General features: G+C 44.2%; 1 protein-coding gene across 10 annotated transcripts in view; it reads right to left on the reverse strand.

The window, feature by feature from the left end:
- The window catches only part of LOC125454040 (gastrula zinc finger protein XlCGF8.2DB-like), a 28,870-nt gene extending 13,576 nt beyond the window's left edge, over positions 1-15,294 (reverse strand). For 2 of the 10 annotated variants that reach the window (XM_048534298.2, XM_059647000.1), the window contains exons 1-2: positions 15,132-15,292; positions 13,555-13,657 (exon numbers count right to left, since the gene is read on the reverse strand). In XM_048534298.2, the coding sequence (XP_048390255.1) occupies positions 13,555-13,657; positions 15,132-15,183 (155 nt within the window). In that variant the 5' untranslated portion in view covers positions 15,184-15,292. Of the gene's footprint in view, positions 1-5,832; positions 13,027-13,554; positions 13,658-15,131 lie in introns of those variants that run through there. The other 8 variants (XR_009445911.1, XM_059646998.1, XR_009445912.1 and 5 more) reach the window with 8 other exon arrangements.
- Positions 15,295-15,650: the final 356 nt, after the last annotated feature.

Consider the following 15,650-nt stretch of genomic DNA (forward strand, 5'->3'; position numbering starts at 1 on the left):
ATGTGGGAAAAGATTCACATGTCCATTTGGCTTACTGTATCATTCACTGATTTGTTTGAGGGAAGACTATTCACTTTCTCTGTGTGTGGGCAAGGATTTATTAATTCATCCAAACTGCTGATACACCAGCAACTTCACATAGGGGATAGACCTTTCCCCGGCTCTCCTGTGGGAAGGAATTCACCCGTTCATGTAACCTTCTGACACATCAGTACGTTCGCACTAAGGAGATGCCTTTCACCTGTGTGTGTGAAGAAATTCACTTGATCGTCCAACTGAACGAATTATCAGAGAGGCCGTTCACCTGTACCACACGTGAGAAAGGGTTCACTCAGTCATCCGACCTGCAGCCACACCAAAGGATTCACACTGGGGAGAGGCCATTGACCTGTAATGTTTGTGGGAAGCAATTCTTTAAGGTATCTCACCTTCTAACACACCAGCAAGTTCACAAACATCTGCAACATTTGGATTCTACACTTGCTGAATCTGTTAATCATATCGAAGACTGAACTGTATTTATTCAGATGATCCTGATTTGTTGATGAGTTTTTATATTCTGGATAAACGAAAATAAATGACCTTTCTCTGAGATTTTCTGTCATCTTTCCTACATGTTTGTTTAACATGGTCTGGCCAAATTCAGGAAGGACAATCATACAACAGGAACAGAACCATCTACACACATTCTATATCCTCTATCCTAGTAGTGAATTGGTACAAACCAATGACTCCTCTAATATTGTCAAATATTTGACTGAAAAATTAATGGATGTGTTGTAAACAGTTGGATCACTGCGTGTGTCACACACAACAGTTCTTCAGACCTTAAGACGTTAAGTTGTCGGAACAGCATTTGAGTCTGTTCCACCATTTGGTTATGGCTGATATATTTTCCAACCCCGTTGTACTGCCTCCTCTCCATAATCCTTGATCCCCCTACTAATCAATAATCTGTCTATATCTGTCTTAAATGCACTTTATTAAATGCAATTAGTTCCTGTAGAAGGGTCACTGGACCTGAAATGTTAACTCTGTTTTCTCTCCATATATGCTGCCAGACCTTCTGAGATTTTCTTGAAATTTCTGTTTTTCTTTCATGAATTACCTGGCTGTTTCATAAAAAAGAAGTGCTTGCACTAAGGAAGTGCAGGTCTCCTGGAAGAAGAGGGTCCTATAATGTAATACTTTGGAGAGAATATATCACTTTCAACAGCATAAGAAGACAGCTCGCCACAATCTTCTCAAGAAAAATCAGGAATCGGCAATAAATATTGGCTATGGCAGTGATGAATGAATGAAATAAAACTTTTCACAGCCCTGGAGAATTTTTGAATGTGTCAGACGAATATTTGGAACAGAAAGAGGCTACACTGACCCTCAAGCACCCAATTCAATCAAGACTGACTCATGTTCCATAGCGTAGAGCTGGAACACAGCAGGCCAGGCAGCATCAGAGCAGCAGGAAAGTTCTGAAGAAGGGTCCTGACCCGAAACATCAACTTTCCTCTTCTCTACTGCTGACTGGCCTGCTGTTTCCCTCCAGCTCCAACTGTGTTATTTCTGACTCCAGCATCTGCAGTTCTTGCTACCTCTAACCCATATTCCATATCTTTTGAAGCTCATAGCAAAAATCTAACATCACAGTTTTAAAATGCTTGTTTGGCTTTTGGTATCCACAACCTGTTGGGGCAGTGCATTCCACATTTCTAATTCTCCACCTAGCTCTCACACTGACATTTCTATCATCGGCTCACCACTCCTCCAGTGATACTAAAAGTAACGTTCAAGAAAGCAGCTCATCTTTCAATTTGGCACTTTACTGCTTTCTGGACTCACCAGTGAAAGCAGCTATGTCAGACTGCAACTGACATCTATTTTGTTTTTACTTTTGTTCTTTCAATTTGTTTCCAGGTGCATATTTTGTTTCTTTGTTGAATTTACAGCCCCAGCTCTATTCCCCATGGCATTGAGTAACTAATAATTTTGTCATTTTATCTTCCAGTTTCCACCCTGTCACAGACTATTCTTTTGTACTTGTCTCACCCCCACCTTGTTCAAAGCCTATTACATTTCTCATGTTTTCCAGGCCTGATGAAAGTTCACAGACCTGAAACATTAACCTGTTTCTTCCTGCACAGATTCTGCCAGACCTGTTAAGTTTCATTTTAACATGTTCTTTTTTCATTACTAAGATTGAGACAATCAAATCAGCTCCCTGTCTTGCTTCCTTCCCTTCCACATGCTCACTGGTACAAAAACAAAGTTGCTGGAAAAGCTCAGCAGGTCTGGCAGCATCTGTGAAGAAAAAAAGAGTTAACGTTTCGGGTTCGTGACCGTTCCTCAGAACTCAAATTCTTCACTGACTGACTTCTGAATGTGACTTCTGAATTTCCTGTAAGAGCTCACCTTATCCAAGACTGTCAATTCCTGCTCCATTGGCCCTATTCCCACTAAATAGCTAACAACCGAAATGCTCTCTATTTGCTGCATTTGTCAATGGTGCTCCTGCACGCACTGTCACTTTTTTCAATAAATCTGCCACATTCACATTCCAAGTTACTGCAAGAAACTGTCTCATTTTGAACCCATCTTTCCTGTCCAAAGTCCTGGATTGTATTGTTTCCTCCGAAATCACTCCATCTATCTTAGAAGGTAGTGTTTGAATCCCTAATCGGATTTCTGCTCCTACCACATTCATGAAAAGCTGCATTTGTGGTCAAATTCACCAGTTGGTGGAGCCCCACGCGCTTGTGTGGAAAATTGGCAAGTTACTTCTGGTTTGATTGACTGATTGTCAGGTGTACCGAAATACAGTGAAAAGCTTTGTTTATGAATGGTACAGGCAGATCACAGCAAGCAAAGGATGTACAGATCAAAAAGACTTACAGGCTTATTGGTCACACTTTTTGAGGTTACAGTCCATTCAACAATCTGATAACAGCTAGAAAGAAGCTGTTCCTGAACCTACTTGTGCATAAGCAAATAATCTTTTAAATAGCAGTTAAGCCAGTCCAAATGACTGTTGAATCCTGATGGTATTCATACGAAGGACGTCTATTTGGTATGTGATCAGAAGCAGCAGCTTTCTGACAATTATCTTTAAAAAACGGTGGAAATCGTGAGTTGTTGAAGCAGAAGTAGGCATTTTGAGTCTGCTTTTCTATTCCAGGAGATAATGGCAGTTCTAATAGTCCTAAACTCCACTCTCCTGGCACTTCTCTATAACCCTTGATTTCTTCACTTTTAAAAAAAAATCTCAACGTGGTGAGTTCTTTAGAGAGTGAATGGGAAAATAATAGTGGGGTACCAGGAAATGGCAGAAGAGTTGAAAAGAGTTTAAATCAGTCTTCATTGTAGAAGCCACTTCTACAAGGGAAGCTAATAAAGCTAAGGACCAATTAGTCGCTTGGACCTAGTGGGCTACATCCTAGGGTATGAAAGGAATTAGTTACAGAGTTTGTGGATGCACTGGTAGTCATCTTACAAGACTCTCTAGATATTGGAAAAGTTCCAGAGCAATGGAATACTGCCAGTTAATACCTTTATCTGAAAAGGGTAGGTGACAAAGTTAGCCTAACATCTGTTACTGGGAAAATCTAAGAGTCTGTTGTAGAGGATGTAACAGCAGAGTAATAAAATGATCCATCCTCCACTTTCAGGTTACATACATTGAGATAATGACACTTTTTAAGACATGTCAGCAACTATCCGATATCATCTCAACATGTGTATATTCAGTTTGTTAATAAACCAGTTTGAAGACAGTGCCAATTTCAGTTGATTTTTTTTTGTGTGGTGCAAGTATCTGGCATTGCATATTCACAGTCTAATTGCATTGAACATCCTCCTTAACACAGATTTTGCCACTGATGATGGATTTATAGCAATTATCTTCCTTTGAAGATATAGGGACAAACAAAGGGGGGGTTAAAAGAATTAATCTTATTCTCTGTCAATCATTGAGTGTCTGATAACCTACCATACATACAGCTATCAATTATTACAATATTTCTGACCAACAATTGCATTGAATCATTGTACAAAGTCTTTACGTCAGCCTGCTCACCTGGTTGGATTGATGTAATAAATACGTGTGACAAGCAAATGCCGGTACGATCACAAACCTGTCTGGTCAATCTCTGGCATTGAACAGTAAGGATCTAGAGACTGAAAAGGAGTGAGGGAGACAAGGTCATTGTAACCTCGCTCAGTGCAAGAAGGCAAGGTCATTGTGACCTCACTCAGTCTTTGTCACAGCAAAAGAGCAAGAGCACTTAGAACGAGCAAGAGGCAGAGAGAGAGAAAGAGAGAGTGACATAGCAAGAAAGAGAGCAATCAAGAGAGAGGGAGACAGCGTGAGGGGGTCACAGTGAGCAAGACAGCAAAAGCAAGAGGGAGGGAGATGGAGAGGGCAAGAGGATGAGGGCAAGGGTCAGAGGGCAAGCGAGATGGCAATCAAGAGAGGAGAGTGTTGGGGGGGGGGGGGGAGACGCTGTGAGAGGGAGGGGAAGATGGCAAGAGGGAGAGAGTCGACGAACGAGTGGGCCAGAGATTCAGCAAGAAAGAGAGATGGTACATGAGAGAGGGAGGAAGGTGGCACAAGAGCAAGCAAGACGTCGGGGAGACGGCACAAGTCCGATCCCGGGGGAGACGTCAAGGACGAGAGTGAGGGAGAGGGCGCGAGGGCGAGAGAGACGGTGACAGCGACAGGGCACACAATAGCGAAGGAGGAGGAGAAGGCGCAAGAATGTCAGAGCCAGACAGAGTGTGAAAGAGCAAGACAGAGGCAGAGACACCCACACACACACAGACAAACAGAAAGAGAGACAGGGAACAGAAAGAGAGACAGAGACAGACAGACACAGAGTGACTAGGCAACTCGGTGGCTCAGTGGTTAGCACTGCTGCCTCACAGCACCAGGGACCCGGCTTCCAATCCACCCTCGATTGATTGAAGTTTGCACATTCTCCCTGTATCTGTGTGGGTGTCCTCAAGTTTCCTCCCACAGTCCAAAAATGTGCAGGCTAGGTGGATTGGCCATGCTAAATTGCACATAGTGTTGAGGGATGTGTAGGTTAGGTGGTTTATAGGGGAATGGGCCTGGGTGGGATACTCTAGGAGAGGGGTGGAACTTTTGGGCAGAAGGGCCTGTGTCCACACTGTAGGGATTTTATGGTTTAGGATTTTATGTAATACCATTTCAGTGGGCCCCTGCTCTCTCAATGGTTTCTCACAACCCCTGTCTCCTATGTAAGACGAACCCTGCTCCTAGGGTTTGTTGGCTGGCTGGCTCAGAGAAGGGTGGAGGGAAGTTAAGGAAACAAAACTGGCATTGAGATTTCAACAGTGCCCACACTCATTCTCACACACACAAGCAGACAGCAACCACCTAATACTCACCTCATGCTCCATCCACCTGGTAAAAGGAACTATGTGGAACCCAGGACCTACTTCTAAATACCTTCAAATGTGTCACTCAAAGCACCATCTCCACCGATATCCCAGCTCACCCAGTCAGCTGCCAGCTCCGTCTACCTGGGGTTCACCTCCCCCAGGAATGGAGCAGACCAAAAACGGTCTTCGCCAGATTATGCCGTGGAGGGTAATGAGGAGGTGTGAGTGAAAGCAGCAGCGCCAAAGTTTAATCCAGTCTGCCTCTATCAGTCCCTCTTCTCACCTCACGCACTGGCCCCAGATTTAAAATCCACACAGAGACAAAGCTGCAGTTTCAAACAAGCAGCAGCCACAACACAGGTTGATTTAGACGATCAAATATAATGGAATTCTGCAACCAATGGTCACAAATTTATTTCACAAAAGAACACAGGATTTTCACACAGATCAACATAAGGTGTAAATGGGACTGAAATGAACAAGTCAGAAAGTTTACTTTTAATGCGTTTCTGAGAATTCCACAAATGAATCAATCTATTTTACAAATGAACAGTGGTTAACAGACCCTTTACACAAATTAACAAGTTTATTTTACAAATGAACTTGAGAGTTTATTAAACAAGCCCATCAATATACCAGAAGACATCATGTCTGCATGTATCTCTATGTGGATGTGTTTGTGACTGTCTGTACGGCTGCGTGTCTACATATATATGTCGGCATCTCACTTCAACTGCATGTGTTTCAGTCTCAGAGTTTGTCTCTGTGTCTTTTTGTGTGTCTGGGTTTGTCAGTGTGAACAACACTACCTGCGATGTGACACACTGCGTCCCAGGGGAAGTGCGTGCCTGTGAGTCTCTATGTCTCTGTTTGCATTTATGTGTCTGTGAATTTGGTTTTGTGCCTATGTATCAGTATGAGTCTATGAATATGGTTTTGAGCCTCTCTGTTTATCAATGTGTTTGTGGGCCCAGCTCTGCCTGCAATGGGACACACTTTGAATGAATGAATTAAAACGTGATGAATCAGTCACAAGGTCTCTCTTTCTGACACAGCATAAGCCTCTGCTGGCCTCACAATCTCACATCACAAGCCCCCCATATTTCCCCGTTCCACTACATCTACTTCCTGGTGGGAGGTGAATCAATCCTCCATCACATCAATAGCCTATCCACCAGGGGGCTGGATCACAGTTCTGTTAGGAACAACAACAGCAACAGATGCCTGCCCTGCAGTTACTTGTGAACTCGCTGGTATCTCAGCAGGTGGGATGACTGAGTAAATCCTTTCCCACCGACGGAGCAGATAACTTCTCACGCGTGTGTATTCGCTGGTGTCGCAGAAGACTGTTTGATTGGACAAATCGTTGCCCACATATGGAGCAGAGGAATGGCCTCTCACCAGTATGAATGCGTTGGTGTATCAGCACTTCACGTCTGCTTTTAAAGCTCTTCTCACAGTCTGCACATTTGAAAGGTCTCTCATCAGTGTGAACAAGTTGGTGTGCTTTAAGGTGGGACTGCTGAGAGAATCCCTTCCCACACTCAGAGCAGGGGAATGGCCTCTCCCCAGTGTGAACGTGTTGGTGTATCAGCAGATCACGTCTGCTTTTAAAGCTTTTCTCACATTCCAAACATTTGAAAGGTCTCTCATCAGTGTGAACAAGTTGGTGTGCCTTAAGGTGGGCTAACTGTGTGAATCCCTTCCCACACTCAGAGCAGGGGAATAGCTTCTCCCCAGCATGAACTCTCCGGTGTGTCAGCACGTTAGCTGAACAAGTGAATCCCTTCCCACACTCAGGACAGGTGTATGGCCTTTCTCCAGTGTGACTACGTTCATGTTTCTCAAGGTCAGATGACTGAATGAAGCCCTTCGCACAAACAGAGCAGGTGTACGGCCTCTCCCCCGTGTGACCGCGTCGATGTGTTTCCAGCCAGCACGGGTATTTGAATCCCTTCCCACAGTCCGCACATTTCCATGGTTTCTCTGTGGTGCAAGCGTCGTTATGTCTCTCCATATTGGGTGATCAGCTAACACCTTGTCCATAGGACAGGGCTACAGTTTCTCCCCCCGTGAACAGTGTGATAGTATTCAGGTTCTGTAATTGGTTCTAGACCTGTCCACAGTCAGTTCAGCAGAACACTCACTTAGGTGGAAGTGTCTTGGTGCATTTCCAGATGTTAGAAATCTTTTCCCACAGACAAAACAAACCAACATTGAAAATCCAATGGTTTTTAACTCTTGGTGAAGTGACTCATTCTCGGATCTTGATGGGATATTTGTTTGGAATTCAGTGATTCTCTGTAAAACAATTTTCAGTCACGAAAAGGTGAAAAAGTGAAAGAGAGCTGTTTAGGACAGTAAAAGGAGTTTGTGAAATGGAGGTCAATGAATCTGGTAATTTGCGTGAAAGACACTCTGAAATATTGACCATGTAAAAATATACTCAACTTGTTCATCAATGTCATTCAGAGAAGGGGATCCACTGCCCTGGGTCTCCGTAAGCTTCAGCCCTCAAAAGGGAGGAGAGGCAGTGAGAACAGTGGGATACTTAAGGACACTGTTTCCTCCATTTACATCACAGGGATGACTTTGTCAGATCCTCACTCCAATAAGGTCCAGACCAGAGTGAATGGAAAACCATCACCTATAAACTCCACTCCCAAGCACACTCTGCCCTCTTGTGGGCTCGTCACTGTTTCTTTACAGCTGCTGCCTAACAATCCTGCAGCTCCTCACTGAACAGCACTATGGGAGAACTGTCACAGCAGCACAGCAGTGAAAGCTGGCCTCTTTAGCCTTGCTCATAGTCCTAGCAATAAAATTAAGTATAAAAGTATACTTGAACTGTTCCTGAGAAAAGCCTCTTCCTGAAGTAAATGCCTGAACTTTGAACATCTTCCGTTTAGAAACTAACCCTGGGAATATTTTCTGTGACAGCCTCCCACTGCAAGTTATTGCAGCAGTCATTCTCAGCAGCACTGTGGGCTAAACCCAGCAGCTTCTCTTTGCTCTCCCCTCTGAATGAAAATGAAACACCAAAAAAGTGACCCACACAACAGGCCAGGGACAGACTTCCATATCCAATCATCATGTTGACGTGAAGCAGCTCTTTACTGGATACACCTGCGGTTCAAGACTGGGTTCTAAGAGTAATCCTGACAACAGACACAGAATGTGCCACAGGACATTCACAAGAAAGTGAAAGTGCTGCAAATCCTCAGCAGCTCAGGCAGTTTCGAGGGAGAATCAAGGGAACAAAAAAGAGGGAGAGAAGCAGTAAAAAGACAGGGAGGGATGAACAGAGTTAAGGAGAGACTGGGGAGGGGATACTCACTGTTCCAGAAGTTTGCTTCAGGCTGGCTGGTTCAGGGAGGGTTGGGGGTGAGGTTGAACAACCAAAACTGGCATTGAGACTCCAACAGTATACACAGGGTAGCACCATGGTGGATGTCAGAAAACTCTGGTGGCATTCATTTTGAATGTGGGCACACAGTCGTGTATATACAGAGTACAGTAGGGAGCTGAGAACACAGTCCTGGGGGCTCCAGTGTTGAGGGTTATCGTGGAGGAGGTTCAGGGAAGGGGACCAACTGCTTGTCCCAGGCCTACACAAAAAAAACTTTGCCCTCAAAGGGAAGAGAGAGACGGTAGGAGCAGAGGGATAATTAAGGACATGTTTTCCTCATTTACATCACAAGAATAACTGTGACAGATCCTTCCTCCAACAAAGTTAAGACCAGCGTGTTTAGGGAATCATCACCTATAAATCCCAAATCTATAACCAGAAACACACTGTTCTGTTGTGGATACATGTCACGGTTTCTTTAGAGGATTGTCAGACAGCAGGTATAACTCCTCACTGAACAGCACAATGTGAGAACTGTCACAGCAGCAGAGCAGTGAATGCTGGCCTCTTTAGCATTACTTGTGTTGCAACGATAAAATCTGATGCAAATTAGATCAGAACTGTTGTTGAGAACATTTTTTTGCAAAAGATATTTTATTCTTAAGAAAGGGAATCTTTATGTACATACAGTTACTAAAGCACTTCAGATCTAAACAGCTTTTGCGTACAGAGAAGAAAACAAAATTTGGGCTTTGACTTGTGATGATTGCAACTAATCTCAATGCATTTCTGAAATATGCCGGGTACTAGGATCTATTTACATATATCTGAGCCATTGCGAAGGTCCAACAACTGAACATACCCCTGTTGTACTTTGGCAGAAAGACCTTAGACAGTGGTCTTTCCTCAATCCGCTTTGGCAACAGCTGTCCCCAGCTTTAGCACGTCCTTCAGCACACAGTCCGAGAGTTAGATTGGCTGCAGCCAGTCTGCAACACTTGGTCAGGATCAATTCTTTCACCTGGAAGATCAGTAAGTTTCAGACAGACCAAAGAGCGTCTTTTCACCAAACTGATGGTCCTTCAAGCGCAGTTGTGTTTTTCTTGGTGTGCGTCCCAGGAAAGAGATCATACAGCATGGAGTCCTGCATCACGGAGCTGCTCAGGACAAACCTCAACAAATCCCAGTGCATCTATCTCCAGACATCTTTTGGAAAGGCATATTCCAGCAGGAGATGTGTGACAGTCTCAACTCCCCAGCAGATGCTGGAAAGTTTCAAGAATGCAACATTTAGGGTCAATAAGGAGGCAGCAGATGTGGTTCACTTCGGCTTGGGCTTTCAGACGACAAAAAGGTTCCACAGCAGAGATGAGCATGCAAAATTAAAGCACAGGGAATTGGGAGTAGTGTATCACACAGATACAGAACTGGTCAGCAGACAGGAAACAGTCAGAATAAGCAGCTCGTGTTTTTTTTAAAAATGGCAGCAGTGTCTACTGTGGTACTGCAGGAATCAGTGGTTAGATCCCAGTTATTCTTTATTCATTCAGTTATGAGTCAATGTGTAGGCCAGACTGGGTCAGGATAGCAGTTTTCTTCCCTAAAGGGCATTAGCGAACCAGATGTGTTTTTCCAACAATCAACAATGGATCCGTGGTCATCGTTAGACTCCTAATTCCAGTTATCTTTTTTAAAAGAAAATTTAACTCAAATTCCACTATCTGCCATGGCGGGATTTGAAGTCAGGTAGCCAAAATATTAACGGGGTTATTGCTGGATTAACAGTCCAGTAATAATACCATGAGGAAATCACTTCCCCTATTCACAACATACATTAATCAATTAGATGAAGAAACTTGGATATCATATCCCCAAGCATGTAGAAAACATGTAATGAAGAGAGTTGATGAAGGCAGAGCAGTGGACATGGGCTATAAGGACTTCAGTAAAGCGTTAGACAAGATTCCACACAGTAGACTGGTTGGCAAGGTTAGGTCACAAGGAATAGAGGGAGAAATAGTCACGTGGGTACATAACTGGCTTGAAGGTAGTAGACAGAGGGCGGTGAAGGAGGGTTGTTTTTCGAAATGGAGATCATTGGTGTGCTGCAAGAGTAAGTGATAGGTCTACTGCTTTTTGTCACTTACATAAAAATGATTCATATGAGCACAGCAGATATATTGAGTAAGATAGCAGATGACACCAAAAATTGATGGTGTAATGGAGAGTGAAGAAGGTTATCTCGGTGTAAAACGGTCTTGATCGGATGGACTCAGGAGCAGCAGATGGAGTTTAACTTAGTTAAATAGGAGGTGCTCCATTTTAGAAAGGTAAATCAGGGCACGGTTTATATGTTTAATGGTAAGGTCCTGCGGTGTGTTGCTGAACAAAGAGACCTTAGAGTACAGGTTCATAGCTCCATGAAAATAGAGATGCAAGTAGATAGGATAGTGAAGGTGGTTTTTGGTATGCTTGCCTTTTTGAGTCAGTGCATCTAGTGTAGAAGTTGGGAGGTCATGCTATGGCTGTACAAGACATCGGTTCAGCAACTTTTGGAATACGGTGTTCAGTTCTGGCTTCCCTGCTATAGGAAAGACTTTGTGAAACTTAAAAGGGTTTACAAGGATGTTGCCAGAATTAGAGGGTTTGAGCTATTGGGAGAGGCTAAATAGGCTGGGGCTATTTTCCTTGAAGCATCATACCTTATAGAGGTTTCAAGTCATGAAGGATATCGAGTAAATAGGCCAGGTCTTTTCCCCCAGAGTGGAGTGTCCAAAACTAGAGGGTATAGGTTTATGGTGAGAGGGGAAAGATTTAAAAGGGATGTAAAGGGCAACTTTTTCACACCAAGGGTGGTGCATGTACAGAACGGGCTGTCAGAGGAAGTAGTGGAGGCTGCTATCATTTCAACACCTAAAGGGCTTCTGGATAAGTTTATGGATAGGAAGGGTTTAGAGGGATATGTGCCAAAATGTTGACAAATGGGACTAGATTTATTTAAGCCATCTGGTCAGCATAGACAAATTGGACTGAAGGGTCTGTTCCCAATCTGTACATCTCCATGCCTCCACAAGGGTTGCTGAAACAATGAACTATGAAGAGGATGCAGTTTGGCTTCATTGTGGTTTGGAGTTGAGCGAGTGGGCAAAAATACAACACAGATGAATGATAATGTGGATAAATGGGTGGTTATCCAGTCTGTTCGCAAAAACAAGACGATCAAGATCTGAATGGCAGTAGATTGAGAAAGAGGGAGGTGAAACACACCTCCGTATCCTTATACACAAGTCAATGAAAGTAGCCATACAGGTACAGCAGGAGGTGAACAAGGCAAATGATATGTTGGCCTTTATAGTGAGAGAATTTGAGTACAGGAGCAGGGATATCTTGCTGAAATTGCACAGGGTCTTGGTGGAGGCCACACCTGGAATATTGTGTGCAGGTTTAGAATACTTATCTGATGAAACACGTGCTGGTTATGGAGGCTACATAACAAAGGTTTACCAGACTGACTCCTGGGATGGCAGGATTCAGGATGAGTTAGTCTGTCAGGATGAGAGTCTCACTGTGGGGACGATGTGACAGTGATGAGGCATCATCTGTGCAAGGAGATAATGGATTGGTTACAAAGAAATTCACTGGAATTTAGAAGAACGACAGAGGACATCACAGAAACTTATGAAATTATAACAAGAATAACAATGCAAATACAGGAAGGATGCTGCCACTGACCAGGGAGTCCAGAGCTAGGAAGTGACAGTTTAAGGATATGGGATAGGCCTTTTAGGACTGCAATAGGGAAAAATTTCTTTACATGGAGACTGGTGAGCCTGTGAAATTCAAAACAGTTCAAGCCAAAACAATGAATTTTTCAAAGAAGAAGATAGATATATTTCCGAGAGGTAAGGAGATTCAAGGGTATTGGTCTAAAGTGGGGACAAGCTACTGAGTCGAATGATCAGCCATGAACAATCATAATAACAAAGCAGGATTGAATGCCGTAATGGCCTACACCTGCTTGTGCTTTCTATATTATCATCTTTAACAGAATAGGAATATAAAAACAAAGTGACTGTAACTGGCAGACATATCAGCACTACTTTGCCATCACCGGATAAAAATCCTTTATGTCCTTACCGATCAGCTTCACCACACAGACAGCAGCAATTCAATAAGGTCAAGGAGATGCAGAGTGATTTTGGAAGTTTCTGAACTGGCTGCTCTCTCTCATTTTCTATCCGGTTATCAAATTGTTGAACATTCTGAGAAAAAGTAACATCCTATGTAGGAAATTAAAAACTAAATTGCGGAAGTTTATCAAAATCGATTATATTCACTGCTGACTTTGAAATTAGGTAAGGTTTCACCCATCTATGAACAGCTGATTATCCAAGGATTGCACAAAAGTTTGGCTTCCATTGATCAAAACTATTTAATTTAACTAACAATTTGTGTGTTTTTTTTCTACTTAATATATCACTGAACCATGTCTGTCAATCTGTGATGAATGTCAGATAAGCCACCATCCTATTGAATGATGGAACACGCTCAAAGGGCCAACTGGCTTACTCCAGTGCTTATTACAAATGGTCTTCCAGCAGACGGTAGAAAGAACCATAACAAGTTACACAGCCAGCGAGTGTTCCAGTGGCTCTGAAAAGCACTTTAACTTAGACTGGGACAAAAAAAAATCGCATCATACGCAGTTCAGAAAAACTTCAGAATTAGAATTTAACTGATCACCCAGGCAGGAGAGACAAGAGATCCCCACACTATATAGATCCAGTGGAAATTTCAGGACAACTTACCCATCTGGGCTGGCCACCCAATGGTGCAGTAACACTGGGGGCAGACCACTCCTCAACTCCATGTGCAGGTAGGATTCAGTCAGACATCCAACTGCTGAGACACCTGTAAATTTACAGAGGTTGGATTCTGGTGGTATTGCTGCTTTTTAAAATCACATCTAGCTTCATCCCCCTTTCGTATTGCACTTTTACTGCAGTAAACCCTCCCACTGAAGTAATCAAACAAAACTGCAGAGCCCCAGATGAAAACATTGAACACTGCAGTGCAGTACAGGCCCTTCTGCCCTCGATGTTGCACCAACCTGTGAAACCAATGTGAAGCCCATTTAACCTACACTATTCCATTATCACCCATATGTTTGTCCAATGACCATTTAAAATGCCCTTAAAGTTGGCAAGTCTACTACTGCTGCAGGCAGGGCATTCCACGCCCTTACTACTGAGTAAAGAACCTACATCTGACATCGGTCCTATATCCATCACCCCTCAGTTTAAAACTATGCCCCCTCGTGCTAGCCCTCACCATCTGTCCACCCTATCTAGTTCTCTGATCATCTTGTATGTCTCTATTAAGTCACCTCCTAACCTTCTTCTCTCTGGGACAGATTGTGGAAGGGGACGGGGGAGGGGAGGAATAAACAAAGCCTGCCACGCTAACTGCACCTGCGCATTCCCTCCGAACTAAGATGACAGCCGATAATAAGTATAGAGTTGGAGAAATACAACAGGCCCAGGCAGCATCAGAGGAGCAGGAAAGTTGACGTTTCGGAGTTAATGTGAACTGCAGATTCCAAGATAACAAAGTGTGAAGCTGGATGAACACAGCAGGCCAAGCAGCATCTCAGGAGCACAAAAGCTGACATTTCGGGCCGAAACCCGCTCTCTGATGAAGGGTCTAGGCCCGAAATGTCAGCTTTTTTGCTCCTGAGATGCTGCTTGGCCTGCTGTGTTCATCCAGCTTCACAACGTAAGTTGACGTTTCGGATCGGGATACTTCTTCAGAAAAACTCCCTTTTGGGCAGCACGGTGGCTCAGTGGTTAGCACCTCAGCCTCACAGCGCCAGGGACCCGGGTTCAATTCCAGCCTCGGGTAACTGTCTGTGCAGAGTCTGCACGTTCTCCCCGTGTCTGCGTGGGTTTCCTCCGGGTGCTCCGGTTTCCTCCCACAATCCAAAAATGTGCAGGTTAGGTGGATTGACCATGGGAAATTGCCCGTAGTGTTCAGGGGTGTGTGGGTTATAGGGGGATGGGTCTGTGTGGGATGCTCCAAAGGGCAGTGTGGACTTGTAGGGCCGAATGGCCTGTTTCCACACTGTAGGAAATCTAATCTAAACTTTCCTGCTCCTCTGATGCTGCCTGACCTGCTGCGTTCCTTCAGCTCCACACTGTTATCTGACTCCAGCGTCTGCAGTTCTTACTGTCGACCGGGGCCTGTGACAGGGAAGAAGCCTGAGGCTCCCGGCGGTTTAAATCGCAGCACCGAAAATCCATACTTGGGACTCGTGACCAACACTGGGCAATTATGAAACCTTCTTGCCGGAATGTTGTGACAAACGCTGACTTTAACTATAACTTACCGCCTTCACATGAGACAGACGAACATGTCTTTCCGTCTACCTCGCGCAGCATTGAGAGCACTCCATTCCGTTCCAGTTCACGATCCTAGCGAATGATGCGCATACTCCAACACCATTCCCGCCTGCAAGGTAAGCAAGGGGTGGGACCGGGGCATAGAGATAGACCTGCTGATCCTCCCACCAATCAGAGAATAAGGATGGGCTGGACCTTCAACAGATCGGAGAGAATGAGGGGCGTGGCTAGTGCTCCAACCAATCAGTGAATGAGGAGTCGTGTCAGGCACAAGCGCTAAACTGCCTGTTCTGGACTCAGCGAAGAATGCGTGCATGCTTGCTACTTTTTTTCCCAGCACACCGAATGGGAAGCATTTCCAAATCGTCAGTCCCGACCAGATGTCACGTCAAGATCCAGAGTCACTGCATTCACCAGCATCTCTCTATCACCGGCGAGGTCATGAGGATTGTGGGCTGCGACGCAGCTGGGACTTTCTATGTTTGAGCTATTCAACTGGAATTCTG

This window comes from Stegostoma tigrinum, chromosome 7, assembly GCF_030684315.1.
Source record: "Stegostoma tigrinum isolate sSteTig4 chromosome 7, sSteTig4.hap1, whole genome shotgun sequence".
Taxonomy (NCBI): Eukaryota; Metazoa; Chordata; class Chondrichthyes; order Orectolobiformes; family Stegostomatidae; genus Stegostoma; species Stegostoma tigrinum.